Source organism: Eremomyces bilateralis (genome assembly GCF_010015585.1).
Source record: "Eremomyces bilateralis CBS 781.70 unplaced genomic scaffold P152scaffold_6, whole genome shotgun sequence".
In the NCBI taxonomy this organism is placed as follows: Eukaryota; Fungi; Ascomycota; class Dothideomycetes; order Eremomycetales; family Eremomycetaceae; genus Eremomyces; species Eremomyces bilateralis.
Window position 1 is genome coordinate 107,229 of NW_022985072.1, and position 13,101 is coordinate 120,329.

The 13,101-nt window shown below is 51.1% G+C and overlaps 5 protein-coding genes across 5 annotated transcripts; 1 reads left to right on the top strand and 4 right to left on the bottom strand.

Annotated features, from left to right (window-relative positions):
- The first annotated feature begins 236 nt into the window (after nt 1-236).
- P152DRAFT_286523 (FAD-binding domain-containing protein) lies at nt 237-2,419 on the top strand. The gene is made up of 6 exons (XM_033674970.1): nt 237-925; nt 1,035-1,241; nt 1,293-1,619; nt 1,673-1,842; nt 1,901-2,116; nt 2,171-2,419. Exons 1-6 carry the CDS (start codon nt 547-549, stop codon nt 2,279-2,281), a joined length of 1,410 nt encoding a protein of 469 aa, XP_033535243.1. The 5' UTR covers nt 237-546; the 3' UTR covers nt 2,282-2,419.
- Nucleotides 2,420-2,641: 222 nt separating this feature from the next.
- P152DRAFT_500993 (uncharacterized protein) lies at nt 2,642-3,292 on the bottom strand (the record flags this gene model as incomplete). Its single annotated transcript, XM_033682314.1, has 2 exons — nt 2,764-3,292; nt 2,642-2,701 (listed from the first exon to the last, which is right to left on the bottom strand). Exons 1-2 carry the CDS (start codon nt 3,112-3,114, stop codon nt 2,642-2,644), a joined length of 411 nt encoding a protein of 136 aa, XP_033535244.1. The 5' UTR covers nt 3,115-3,292.
- A 1,429-nt stretch (nt 3,293-4,721) lies between these two features.
- On the bottom strand, nt 4,722-7,805 carry P152DRAFT_393997 (HET-domain-containing protein; the record flags this gene model as incomplete). The annotated part of the gene is made up of 2 exons (XM_033676227.1): nt 4,722-5,381; nt 5,634-7,805. 2 exons carry the CDS (start codon nt 7,803-7,805, stop codon nt 4,722-4,724), a joined length of 2,832 nt encoding a protein of 943 aa, XP_033535245.1.
- Nucleotides 7,806-8,267: 462 nt separating this feature from the next.
- Nucleotides 8,268-10,526, bottom strand: P152DRAFT_394135 (uncharacterized protein; the record flags this gene model as incomplete). The annotated part of the gene is made up of 1 exon (XM_033676237.1): nt 8,268-10,526. One exon carries the CDS (start codon nt 10,524-10,526, stop codon nt 8,268-8,270), a length of 2,259 nt encoding a protein of 752 aa, XP_033535246.1.
- A 1,565-nt stretch (nt 10,527-12,091) lies between these two features.
- On the bottom strand, nt 12,092-13,005 carry P152DRAFT_472456 (carbonic anhydrase; the record flags this gene model as incomplete). The annotated part of the gene is made up of 2 exons (XM_033681153.1): nt 12,092-12,690; nt 12,993-13,005. 2 exons carry the CDS (start codon nt 13,003-13,005, stop codon nt 12,092-12,094), a joined length of 612 nt encoding a protein of 203 aa, XP_033535247.1.
- Between the last annotated feature and the right edge of the window lie 96 nt (nt 13,006-13,101).

Below are 13,101 nucleotides of genomic sequence, written 5' to 3' on the forward strand. Positions count from 1 at the left end.
TCATACAACCGCTCGGCATTGGACGCTATACATCACTACGTACGTAAACCGGCCGGTCACAGGCTCACAGTTTACAACCCCCATCCGATCAATGTTCATCGATCAATGTTCATTCTGCTGTGCCCTCCCGCCTCCATTCTGTGAATAGGCTAGGATGAGTGGTCGGATCCGACGTTGACGACTTTGTTGTGGACCTAATGCAGTGTCCCGCATTGGCAAGTCCGACTGTCCATCTCATATAATCGGGATATAGGGAAATGGGGGCCGCAACGGAAATGACCCGGAGGCAAGGGCCGCATCGAATGCCAAAGGGGCCATGTTTGAACCACTGTTAAGGTAACTTACCCATAATACGAAGGTTCATGGCCCCTTGCATATAAAGGTGAGAATCTGAGCACATTCTGCGCCGCACCTGATTGCATTTCACTTCTTTCTCGCCTTCCTCCGTTCAACAGACACCAATATCAAGAGCTTACGACCTCACACCTCACACCTCACACGATCCCATCATTGCTTGACTTGAGAAATCAAGAACATATCGTGGCCATGGTCTCCGACACTGCCCGAAAAGAGATCACGACCATTTTGTCGGCCGATGAGGTCATCCACCCGTCGTCCGAAGATGCCTTCGTCACCGAAACCAAGACTTGGTCAGCGGGAGCGAACCGAAAGCCAGGCCTCGTCGTCCGCCCGGCCAACCTCACGTCGCTGCAGAAGATCGTAAAGTACTTGTGTGATTCGGATTTGGAGTTCGCCGTCCGGTCCACGGGAACCGGCGATGCTACCGCGCAGGATGTCGTCATCAGCCTGAGTGCGTTCGACGATGTTCAGTTTGATGAGGAGAAGATGGAGGTGCTCTTGGGGGCCGGGCAGGAGTGGGGAAGCGTGTATCCCAAGTTTAAGGATATCGCTCCTGGCTATGCGGGTAAGTTGTCATGGTTTCTAAATGGAAGCCAATGTCGAGCTTTTCAGTTTGCGTCTGGCTTGGTCATGTCCATATTACATTCCTTGGAATCAAGTCTAACAAGTGGAAGTTCCCGGTGCTCGGCAACCATTCGTTGGTGTCGGTGGTTCAATCCTCGGGGGAGGCGTCTCATGGCTCTCCATGGAGCATGGCTTGATTTCCAATGCCAAGAACCTTCTGGATGCTCAAGTTGTGCTCGCGGACGGAAGTGTAGTCTGGGCCTCTAGTGAGCCGGACCTGATGTGGGCGATTCGAGGTGGAGGCGGAAACTTTGGAGGTAAGACTCCCTAAACGTATCATGGCCAAAACACCTCTAAATTTGAAGCAGTCCTGGTCAATGTGAAGCTTCGGGCATACAAGGAAGACAAGCCGGTCTTCTTTGGGCCGGTCCTCTATCCAGAATCGTCCATCGAGGCAATTTCCAAAGCTGTCGCCGACTTCATTCCTAAAAACAAGGATCCCAAGGTCGCCATCATGGCGTTTGCGACGGAGCCCAACTCACCCCTCTTCCCCTTCCCCAGAGGGGTTGGACTCCTTCTCTATGATGCCAATGGCGAGGATTCGGGCCGAAAGAACTTTCAGTGGGCCTTCGAGATTGAAGGGGCGAAGCCCATGGTCGGGGAGATGCCGTATTACAACGTGGTCATGGGAAATGGTGAGTGATGCCTCCAATTTATGCTGTACTTGATTGCTCAAATTTTCTCGCAGCTCAACTCAGTGCTCTCAAGGGGAAAACTTCTACCTTTGGACAAAGTGCTCTCGTCAAGGAAGTCGATCCCGGACTCGTCGCTCGCTGCATGAACTGGTACTTTAAGACGATTGAAGAGGACGAAACCTTGGCTCATGGCTCGTACGTGCTCTTTGAACATGCTCAACCGGTACACTAGACCCCTGATTCAAAGGCACATTGATTGCTTTACTTACTCTTTAATTTAGGCTTGCTTCGGCTCGTCAGAAGGCAAGTCTGCCTGGCCTTACAACGAACCGGCCCATCTTCTCCAGCTCGGTGTCGGCTATCTACCAGAATCATCCTGCTCACTCGATACCGCGATGACCGTCCTTGGCGAATCATTTGGCAAGATTGTCCCTGGGATCACAAGTGCAGACTTCATGCCGAACTTCATCAATCCCAAGTACACTGACATCCCAGCCGTGAGTGCCACTCCATTATCTTAAGAGGTAGCGTGATGCTAAATTTTCCCCTAGATTTTCGGCAAGAACTACCAGAAGTTGAGGGAGGTCAAGACCAAATATGATCCGAAGGATAGGTTCTCTAGGGCACTGATGCACATCCCTCCCATATGGGGGGCAATCTGAAGGCAAGAGAATACGGGACGCGGTATCTTGATGGGTAGCTGTAAAGCCAGCTAACTCGGAGAAGAGTCTCGATAGTTGAGATAGCAATCAGACTATAGCACAGCACAAATAGTATAATGAAGGTACTAGCAAAGGACATGATTCAAGGTGAAGAGGTATCAAGAGCTACGACAGCTTGCATGCTCCCATGATCTCAGTCGTGATGTAAATGGGCTATCAAAGCACTATTGTTTACTTATACAATACAAGCCGCTGCGGCATCAATGCTTGCTCTGCAAGTCACTGCCACTTCATTCAAACATTGTCAAGCAATTCACAGCTGTCCAACAACCACATCCGGCCCCTTTACACTGAATACGTCTAGCGGCTCGTACCATTGGGCAAAAGTCCACCAATCAGTCCCGGCAGCAACGGCAAAAGCTATATGGCGATCAGTCTTCCTCGTTCTGTCCCTTCGCAGCTCAAGATAGTCCTTCACTCACCGTACTAGCCGTGTCAATCAAGCTGTGCGTCTGGTTGACGAACCGCGGTGTCAACAGTGCATCAGCCTGCGTGACGACGTTTCCCAGTTTCCCGACCGTATCACCTATTCCCCCAACACTGCCCAAAAGTTCTCCGAGTCCTCCCGTATCGCGTCCAGACAGGCCACCCAGTCCTTCAGAACTGCCAGAGAAAAGGTCGATCAGTGGCCCCGCAGCGTTAATGAGTTGCATGATTTTGGCAAGGTCAAGATTTTCAAGGTCGAACTGTGGCTCTGGATTGGGTTTGGGGTTGGGTGTGGCGAGGATGGGGGTAGTGAAGAGAAGGGGTGCGAGGAGAGATGAGAAGCGCATCTTGGGTGATGTTGGATATGATAAATGTTGAACTGGTGAAGAGTCTATGGAGTGACTTCTATGGACAAGGCGACTGACTGAGAAGATGCACTGACCTTAAGTTGCTGGACATCCTCCTTTATATATCTCCAGGAGTCAATGCCTTGAGCGAGGCAACTTTGACGGTTCGCTATCAAACCATGAGTTCACAAGACCCGAAAACGCCATGATTCGAACCCTATACCCATCCTCATTCGCCTTTCATTTGCACTCTTAGTCCTGTCCTGGAACACAATCCATTCAGGCTCACTTCAGCCTGCCAGTGACAGGGACATGTCCATGTTCCTGAAAACAATGACAGCGGTTTCAATTGAACGGTAGGAAAGGATGAAACAATGGCGTATAATCCTTTGAATACGGTATACAGAAGCTACGATTAACACATGCAAGAAGCTTCTCGTAGAGAGCTGCGAACGATGCGGTTAGAGAATGTCATCCTTCGCAAATCAAAATAAGAACACACTCCAAAGTTACCAGCCGAAATCGAAGGGCTGGACAATAAAGGCCATTGGTATACTGATGATGCCTCTGAAAATGTTACCAATCATGAAAATCCGGCATCACTCGCCTATCTACTAATGGAAACCTAGGAACTCGCTTCGAATGTAACCTTGTTCTGTCCGGGCCTAGCCGTTTCTCACTTCTTCACAGTCTGATATCACAAGACACAAATGAATTCATCACGTATAGACTAGGGTTCCGGCATCTCAGCCGGACGATCAAAATTTGGGAAGCGGGACCGCCTTTGCGAACAGGAAGATGCATGTCAAACGGTCAAACCATGTGGCTCGCCCCTTTCACCAACCGACGAGATCTTTGCCTTTAGAGTACCCCGGATTTTAGCATATGATTCCTCAAGACACAAAGCTTAATTATTAACTAGTTAATTGCATTGAAGTATTTAATAGCTGCACACCTGTACCTTATCGTGAAAGCATCCTTAACGGAAGTCCCAGCAATATCTGCACCCGACCTTCAATCACTGTAGTTTCCTTTGGTATATCTGTACCTTCCCTTGAACACGTCTTAGGATCTCAGCCAGATCTGGGCCTGACCTTCTAACACTACAGTTTCTCTGGCTATTATATTAGCCTTAACCTTCATTCATTCGATCTAAACGCCCTCCCATGTCTATAATGAGTGGTTGCCATCTAACAGAGATTAAGGGCACTCCGCTCTATCCTACACCATCTCCTTCCCGCCTAGCGCATCCATTGTCGGACGCTGGGACATCCTCTGGGTCTGATAATTAGGTGTCAGCGGAAGCAGAATATACTTCTGCCGATACAGACTAAAGGCAGGGCTCCACCGAGAGGTACGATTCACCCCCTCTATACTACTAATAAAGGAACCAAATTCACCACTGATTCTGTCCAGGTATTGCCTCGCTATCCATCATGCTATCGAGATCTTTGTATGCTCCAAGGGCCGGAGCACCTCGCCACCTACATGCAGCATGGCGCCTGCCCAGGGCGTGGAACTTAGGCGGCTCTGCGAACCTACATGGCAGAGTGCCTGGTCGATCACAGGATGCTAGGCCAGGTCGATGCGAGCCCAACGTTTGCAACCTATTGATCAACTTTGTCATCGCACTCCCCGTCTTTAGCTGCCGACGTACCAATATCAAGCTGCTCTGTCTGCCACTGCATCAATATTGCCGAAGAAGAACGAGTGTAAGCGTGATCAACACCTAAGACATGCTTTCGTAGCATGATGCATTGTTCCATTAGATGAATAGCATCCAAATCTCGGCCGGTTCCTTTCCACGTTATGGCCAGGTTGGCCATGCTGCTGAGCGTGTGGGGATGGTCCGCTCCGAGTTTCTTCTTGCGAGTCTCCATTACTTGCACCTCTAGCTCTTCAGTTACGTCCCACCGGCCTTGATTCCAGTACGTTGACGCCAGGTTGGCCATGCTGGTCAGCGTGTCGGGATGGTCCGCTCCGAGTTTCTTCCTGCGAGTCTCCATTACTTGCGCATCTAGCTCTTCCGCTGCGTCCCACCGGCCTTGTTTCCAGTATGTCGACGCCAGGTTGGCCAGGCTGCTGAGCGTGTCGGGATGGTCCGCTCCGAGTTTCTTCTTGCGAGTCTCCATCACTTGCACCTCTAGCTCTTCGGCTGCGTCCCACCGGCCTTGATTCCAGTACGTCGACGCCAGGTTGGCCATGCTGCTGAGCGTATGGGGATGGTCCGCTCCGAGTTTCTTCTTGCGAGTCTCCATTACTTGCACCTCTAGCTCTTCGGCTGCGTCCCACCGGCCTTGATTCCTGTACGTTATCGCCAAATTGCCCATGCTGCTTAGCATGTCGGGATGGTCCGCTCCGAGTTTCTTCTTGCGAGTCTCTATTACTTGCACCTCTAGCTCTTCGGCTGCGTCCCACCGGCCTTGTTTCCGGTACGTCGTCGCCAGGTTGGCCATATTTCTTAGCGTGTCAAGATGATCCGATCCAATTTTCTTCTTGCTCGTCTCCATTACTTGCACCTCCAGCTCTTCGGCTGCGTCCCACCGGCCTTGATTCCGGTACGTCGACGCCAGGTTGGCCATGCTGGTCAGCGTGTCTGGATGCTCTAGTCCAAGCAACCTCTTCTTCATTTCGAGAACCTGTGTAAAAGGTCCCTCGGCCTCATTCCATCTTCCGTCTTCGTAGAGACACGTTCCATATCTCCATAGAAGATCCGTTCTATCCTTCCAATTTCTGTCAACCAGATCTGACTCCAGTACATAACGCGTATGTGGCAAATATGTTCTCCAAATGCTCCGATTTTTGTGGTCCGCGTCCGGAAACACTTCTTCTAGTCGCGAAATTGCTTTCTCCATTGACCGGACAAGTATCCCTTCGTTTCGAAGCCAGTTGCGCGTAGACAAATGCACTAGCCGATGAACATCGACTGCCAGGTCTGCTGGCCGTCTGCTGATGAAAGAATACGCGTAAAGCGTTCCGATCGCATCCATTTCCTTCTTCCGTGACAGCCCTGGTGGGAACAGAGACAGCGGAATGTCCTTTGGTTCCACACAGGCCATGAACGAGAGGTAATCGGCCGCCAGAGCATCACGACGTCGGATCTGCTCGAATGAGATCAGCCATGTCGTGGCTACGGGATTCTTTACGTTGTGGTATCTTCCAGCATCTTCAAAGTCCTCACTCAGAATATCGATAGTATCTTCTTCTTGCCCTTTGAGGACAGACAGGTACTCTGTTATAGACGTCCCGTTCTCATTGATGTACGCTGCTGCTTGAATGATAGCCAGTGGGAGGTACATAAGCTTTGCAAGCAGGTCTGTTGTGTCTGGTCCCCTGCCAAGGTGATCTTTATTGGCCAAGCTCTTTCGAAGCAGTTGCATTGCTATTTCTTCATCCATCTCAGTCACCTCCACTATATTTTGCGGTGCGAGCTTGACGGCCGTCTTCCGATCACGCGTAGTGAAGATGATAGAGCCTTGCTTACTGCTCGGGAGATAGTCGATCAATCGGGAAAGCTCTTGCTCCGGTTCCTCTCGAGGTATAGTTTTGGTAATCCACATGTCCAAGTCATCGGCGTTGTCGAACACAAGCAGCCACTGGCTTGCATTATCTATGCTCAGGTATTCTTGGACCAGTTTCTTCACATCTCTTTGCTCTTGCTCCCAACCAGGAATTCCCAGTTGCCGCGCAACGTGGACGTAGGCTTGATGAAGATTTTCCATGTTCGTTGCCGGTATCCAGATGATCGAGCAGTTTTGGAATTTTTCCTTCGTCCGAAACAACAGTTCCAGTACCAGCTGAGTCTTTCCTACTCCCCCAAGTCCCGTCACTGCGATCTTCATTGTGCGATCTTTGGCGAATAGCTTGCCTTCCAACTGAGCGAGTTGCGATTCGCGACCGGTGAAATGGGGGTTTCTTTCAAAAGGTACAATCCAAGGAGCACCTGCTGGGATGAGCGATGCTGGGTTCGAAAACTTTCGGATCTTCCGCTGAAGCCGGTCCAATGCATTGTTCCGTCCTTCGCCGTAAATAAGTGGTATGTAGATTTCGAAAATACCTAGCAGGCAGTATGCAGCATCTTCTCCGATCGTTGTCTCACGTCTTGCTGCCCATGATAGTCGGTCGGCGATGCTGAATTCAGACATAGGATTTCCTCGAAGAGCATCAATGGCAATCCCGGTTATCTGATGAACTTGTTGCTCTCGCGATTTCTTATCGCCCAAAGGCTCGCCTTTATAGGAGAAGAATTGGACGGATGACGGCGCCAGGAGCTCTTGGAGTGTCCACCCTCGCATGAACCATCGGCTGTTTAGGAATGCTGACTCCGCCGTAGATGTAGGATCCTTCGGGTTAGGAACATCTGAAAGATACACGTAGCACCGAGCAGCTTCACGATACCAGCGAAACATAGAGTTAATCGCCGTCGAGAGTTCGGCGCTGCTTGATCGATCGATGCAACACGAATCCACCCAGAAGAATAGGAGACCATCTTTCTCCGCTTGCTTTCCACAAAATAGCAGCTTCTTATATCCAGGTTTGTTGATCCCAGTCTTATTGATGACATCTTTGAAGGTGACCTCCTCGTCATCTGCTCCCCAGGTATGCGAAAGTATGGCATATTCCGGAATGTTATCACCGACACGGTTAATGAGGCGCAGCTCACCGTCACTATCAATTACCAAAAGACGCATAATGATCAGCTCATAAGACAATGGGTAAGATTTCTATTGAGACTATACTCGAACATATTGTCTCCTGATGAGCAACAGAGATAATAGCCGTAAACTGAAGTCTGAAAGTGAGTTAAGACGTGACATATCGAAAGCAGCACAACAAGGCTGAGTAAGTGAGTTAGCTTTAATTATGCCTCTAAAAATAAATGAGCGACGCCACATGCTTCACCACCCTGAGTATTTGGTATTATTCCGCATCCTCATCATTCAGGTCATTCTTAAAACCTCCACCATCAGCCAGGCTTGGAGTGATTTACGCAGGATTTACATTCATCTAGATACAGAACTCCGTGGATTACCCAGTCCTAAATGCGCCAAATTCGAGAGATATCCCTTCACCAACATTAAGACCACCATTATAGGGCATTATCGTCGTAAGGAAAATCCAAAGCCAGCCACGGCAGCAGACCCCTTTCCCCATTAACGACTCCTCCTAAAGAAGGACCTCCTCTTGTTCGCAGATTTCAACTTCGACCAAAAGCTTTCAACCACCACCATTGCATTCTTGGCCTCTGGAATTTCTTCCCCACGATGATCGGGGCATCTCCGTATTACGCTTCGCCCCTGTGATTCGCAGAAGAACTCGGACGTATAGAACTCGTGGTACGGCCCGGGAGCGACACAGATCCGCTTGACGGCAAACATGCGTACCTGTAGCCAGCACAATTCGCACCAGCGGTACCCGGGGAACTTTTCCGACTTCTTGGAGCTGGATTTCCGCACAATCTTGCCGCAAAGCTTGTTGGAGCAGCACACCGTATTGTGCATGTTCGGCCACTCCTCCCGGAATTTGTACTCGCCCGACGAGATCATTGCGCCGTTGCTCTTGAGATCCAACTTGCGGCAGATGTCATTGCAGGCGTGCGTGGCGAAGAAGAACTTGAACCCTTCCTGGCCAAGGTTAGTGTCCGCTAGCTGGAACCGTCCGGGATCGAGCGAATGGATGGCCGGGTCAGTAAGTAAGTGTCCAACACCCTGCATGTCGCTGACTAAAAAGCGGCCTTGCGAGCGCTCGAAAGTGAAGTGCGAGAACGCTTGCGCGGCTTGGTTGAACCGATCATCGGACTGTTCCTCGTTGACATAGCCGCAGTTGTTGTTATACTTGACGTACGTGCCTTCGAGGAAAGGTTCGAGGGACATGCACTCAGAGCCTGACGTTATCCCCGCTTTGCCCTTCAAGCACGTCGTTACGATGAAGTCAATTGCGTGTTCCTCCCCCGAGAAGGCGTTGAACTCGAGTGCAAAGGCTTTGCATAGCGCTTGGCACCGCATGTCTTCGGCCAAATGTGCGAGCCGCTTTCCGTCTCGCTTGAATGACTTGACCACGAAACGGTTGGTAGAAGCCGCCGTGCGGGCATAAAACGCCTCGCGCAGCGCGCCTTCGGCAAATGGCCGCGACCGCTTGTAGATGGAAAGTTCGGTGATACCCATCATGATGTTGTCGTCATGCGCCATCATTTCGTTGAGGGTACTGGCGTTGTGCACGATAACATCAGGAGAGAAACCTTCTACCGACAGCGCCTCGTTGAGCCATCCGGGCGTGTCCCACTGGGGTAGGGTGATCTCCAGCCGCTTCTCGTCGCCCTCGTCATCCTCATCCTCGTTGATAGCACGAAGCTTCGCATCCTGCTTCTTGTCACCCACTAGCTTGGTCGCTCGGCTCCCCGACACACGAACAGCTGTGCGAGAAGCCGAAGTGGTGACCATTTTGACAACCAGGTGCTGTAATGCACTAAAAGTAGTTCCGAGCTCATTCTCCTCAAATACCAGCCCGGCTTTGGCGCTGCGCTTAGAACTTGTCCCGCTCCGAGTGCTTGTGTCCGTGCGCGTGCCCGTGGCCGGATATAAGTAGTATATGTGATCCTTGTGTAGCCTGCAGTCCGCAGAAGCAGCATCGTACTCCTTGCAGAATTCGGTGGCCATACGGTCCGTGCTACTGTTGATACGGAGCAGAGTATAGTTGAGTTTGAGGGCGATCATCCGCCTGAGTAGCGGTTTGTGGGTGAGACCGTGTGGCTCAGTTCCGGGTACGGGGAATTTGTCGCCTGCGTCCGGGACTAATTGTAAATCGCTGCCATGTGGTGGAGCGTCTGCGATATGGATGACGCACCGAGTCTGGTGCGACCACGATGCGTTGATGGCTTGTTGAAGACCTCCCAGGACGTCCTCGGGTGCATCGCCCCCGCCGGTAGCTTGTAGCGTGTTAAGAAACCTATGTACTTCATCCACGGACGGCGTAAAGTCTAGAAACTGGATATTAGGTTTATCACCGTGGTCCTTATAGCCCACCACCGCGACCCGTACTTCCGCTTCGCCGAGAAACGATTCTCCGATGTCTTTCACGATGCTCCTGACTTGGTCCTTTGCGGCGTTAATGTAGTCCCACATGGAGCCAGTGGTGTCAAGGAGGAACAGCAAGTCGGTGGAGCAGACCGATTTGAATAGTCCTGTCGTCGGACGACGTGGTGCCTTGGCACCTGCCGCCTGCATGTCTTGTTTGAGTTGGAGAATTCGGAGCCGGGCTTCTGTTGCAGAGAGCTCGCCTTCGTTGCCCTCGCGCTTGAGCCGCTCGACGATGGCTCGTTCCGCCTCGGCGAGGCGTTGAATCTCGGCCGTTCTTGCCCGTTCTTCCGCAACGGTACGAAGCAGCGAGTCACGTTCCGCCTGGAGCAGCTCCATAGTACTCGAGGTAGCGGATAAGGTCGAGCACGACCACTCACTCGCCGCATACTTGGAACCTACGGACATGTCGCATTCGGTGGTCGACGAGCCAGGCCCAATGATGACGGGAAATGATGAGGTGGACAATGTTGGGGTTGCGGGATCTTCCTCGGTGCGAGAATCCGATGCATTAGAGGAAGTAAGCATGGTGGTATCCGTCGACGTGGTCGACGAGGAATTGTGGGAGGGCGAAGTGTCCTGCATTGCGTCTTCCACCGATTGAAGGAAATTAGATGAGGTGTTCGACTGGGTTGTAGAGGACGGTTGATCGAAAGGAGAGTGAGCATTTGGGGTACTGAAGATGCACAGACGGTTTTAGAGCGTGTCTGTTTGAGGAAGGCTGCAAGTTCGTGGACAACTGCTCCTATATATGAACCGCAGCGAAAGCCTTATCAGAAATGCCAAAACCAGTCACCGAATTGTCTGCCAAATGTCGACACGAGCCGTTGCATGGCTACTGCCCGACATCTCGTGAGAGCCAGTTACTTCGCCCCGCTATCTAGGTTAGTGCGCCTCTTCAAGGCAGAAGTACCCGTCTGTTCTGCCTATAAGGCTGCCTGCTTGAGGTGTGGTGCTATGGTGGGCGGGGTTGCTTGTCTCCAAGAGCACAGCCACTCCATCTCTTATATTACGCCGGTCTGTAGGGAGTACCCTAGCTTCAACCACAGCCTTGAGGTAGTGCAGCATCGCCTCGCGAGCACTCCTCGCATGAAGCAATCAAGCAGTGTTAACTTCTTCCGGGTCCTTGCATCTTACTTGCCAAGCGATGTGTTGTCAAGTATTGACACGAGCAATGCCATCGATGAAACGAGACAACTGCCGGAGCTTGCCCATACTATACTGAATGGAACGACATGTCCTCGGCCAAAACGCCTCAGCGAAGAACGAACCTTCGTGTTCTTCTACGACGCCAATTCGATTCTCCTGCCGGTAAATAATTCTTAGTAGGCAGCTCGAGCGGTTGACACTTGACTGATCTTTGGCCGCGATTGATTTGTTGCATTCTGACATTGTAGCGGCATGAAGCGAATGAGAAGACGATAGTATGGATGACAAGCAGCTTGCTTCCGCTAGTGTTTATCTCGGTATGCATGCCAAGATGCCGAAGCTATCAAGGCTGTGTTGTCAAGACGGATTGTCGGACTGCGGCGGAAGGTTTGTCGGCTGTAATTAGCCTTCCGGTGAGCTAGCTTCAAAGGTTGAAGCTTCGTATCATCGAGGGAGGTCGACAGTAAGGCTGACGTTCAACATGACTCATATGATTCAACGTCCGACCGACCTATGACTCAGCATATTTATATCGGAATTCGGAACTCAATGCAGAGTGCGGCATTTGTTCTCTTGTCAAGGAAGTATGAAGAATCTGCCATAGATGATCATAATAATGAGATCTCGCTTAGTTGTTCTACCTTATAGTCATTTAATTAAATCGCTACTGAAAATCCTCAACCTATCCAACTTCTCCCAACACCCGCAGAAATATTTATAAACGCTTATCCAGTAATGACCAACGTAGCCGCTCTTTATTCAGCGGTATCAAGAGCTCGCAGTTCGCCGGTGGGTATATCGTAGACAAAACCATGAACCGTCAGACCCCTCCCTTTCATCGCCTGCTGCACCGTGGCGTTTGCCTTCACATTTTTCACACTTCGCTGAACATTCAACTCCACCACCCTGAGCCCCCTCAAATAATCCGTCTTCAACTTATCCAACTCCCCTTGATGACTCTTACGTAGCTCCCTCAGTGGCTCTATCCACTTATTCAAGTTCGGTCCCAAATTCGCATCCCCCAAAGCCGCCGCAGCGCCGCCGCAGTTCGTATGCCCGCAGACCACGATCTTCTGGACCTTCACGTTGCCGACGGCGAAATCGAGGACGCTGTTCGCGCCCACTTCATCAGTGTTGACGACGTTCGCGATGTTACGGTGCACGAAGATCTCGCCGGGCTTGCTGTCGGAGATGGTGGTCTCGGGAACGCGGCTGTCGGCGCATCCGATCCAGAGGACCCCAGGCCTCTGTTTGTCGGCGTAACCCTTGAAGAACTCGGGGTCGGCCTCGAGGGTGCGGCGAGCGTGAGCTTTATTTCCTTGGAGAATGCGCTCGATCTGGTCTACGGGAGGTACTATGTAGAATCGTTAGCAAATCACATGGAAGGAAGATTTCACCCAGCGAAATGACAATGAAAAGAGATGGCGATGTGACTGCAAGATGAAGTATCATAGAGGCCGATTACCATTACTAGAAGGACCCCGTGACGTGATGGAATTCGAAAACGTTCCTGTAAGTGCGATCTTTGCGAAATGGACCCTGGCACCAACCCCCCTGAACCACCAACAGCCCACACCTACCCGCCCATCCAACATGATGATTCATAAAAGAATCATGGAGAAAATTTCGAAAGCATGGATCGCACTAAGTACGTACCGTGCTGTTTCATGACGGGCAACTGAACAGCGGAATAGAATTGGATGCTGTGTCCTGCCTGACTCTACTTGACTTCAGCCAAGATGGTATTGTGGGGACCCCTATCGGC

Excerpts from the sequence above, each read along its gene's own strand:
- P152DRAFT_286523 (XM_033674970.1), top strand. The coding sequence starts at position 547 with ATGGTCTCCGACACTGCCCGAAAAGAGATCACGACCATTTTGTCGGCC. Across the intron at positions 926-1,034 it reads TATCGCTCCTGGCTATGCGG|TTCCCGGTGCTCGGCAACCA; the intron begins GTAAGTTGTCAT and ends AACAAGTGGAAG. Across the intron at positions 1,242-1,292 it reads TGGAGGCGGAAACTTTGGAG|TCCTGGTCAATGTGAAGCTT; the intron begins GTAAGACTCCCT and ends AATTTGAAGCAG.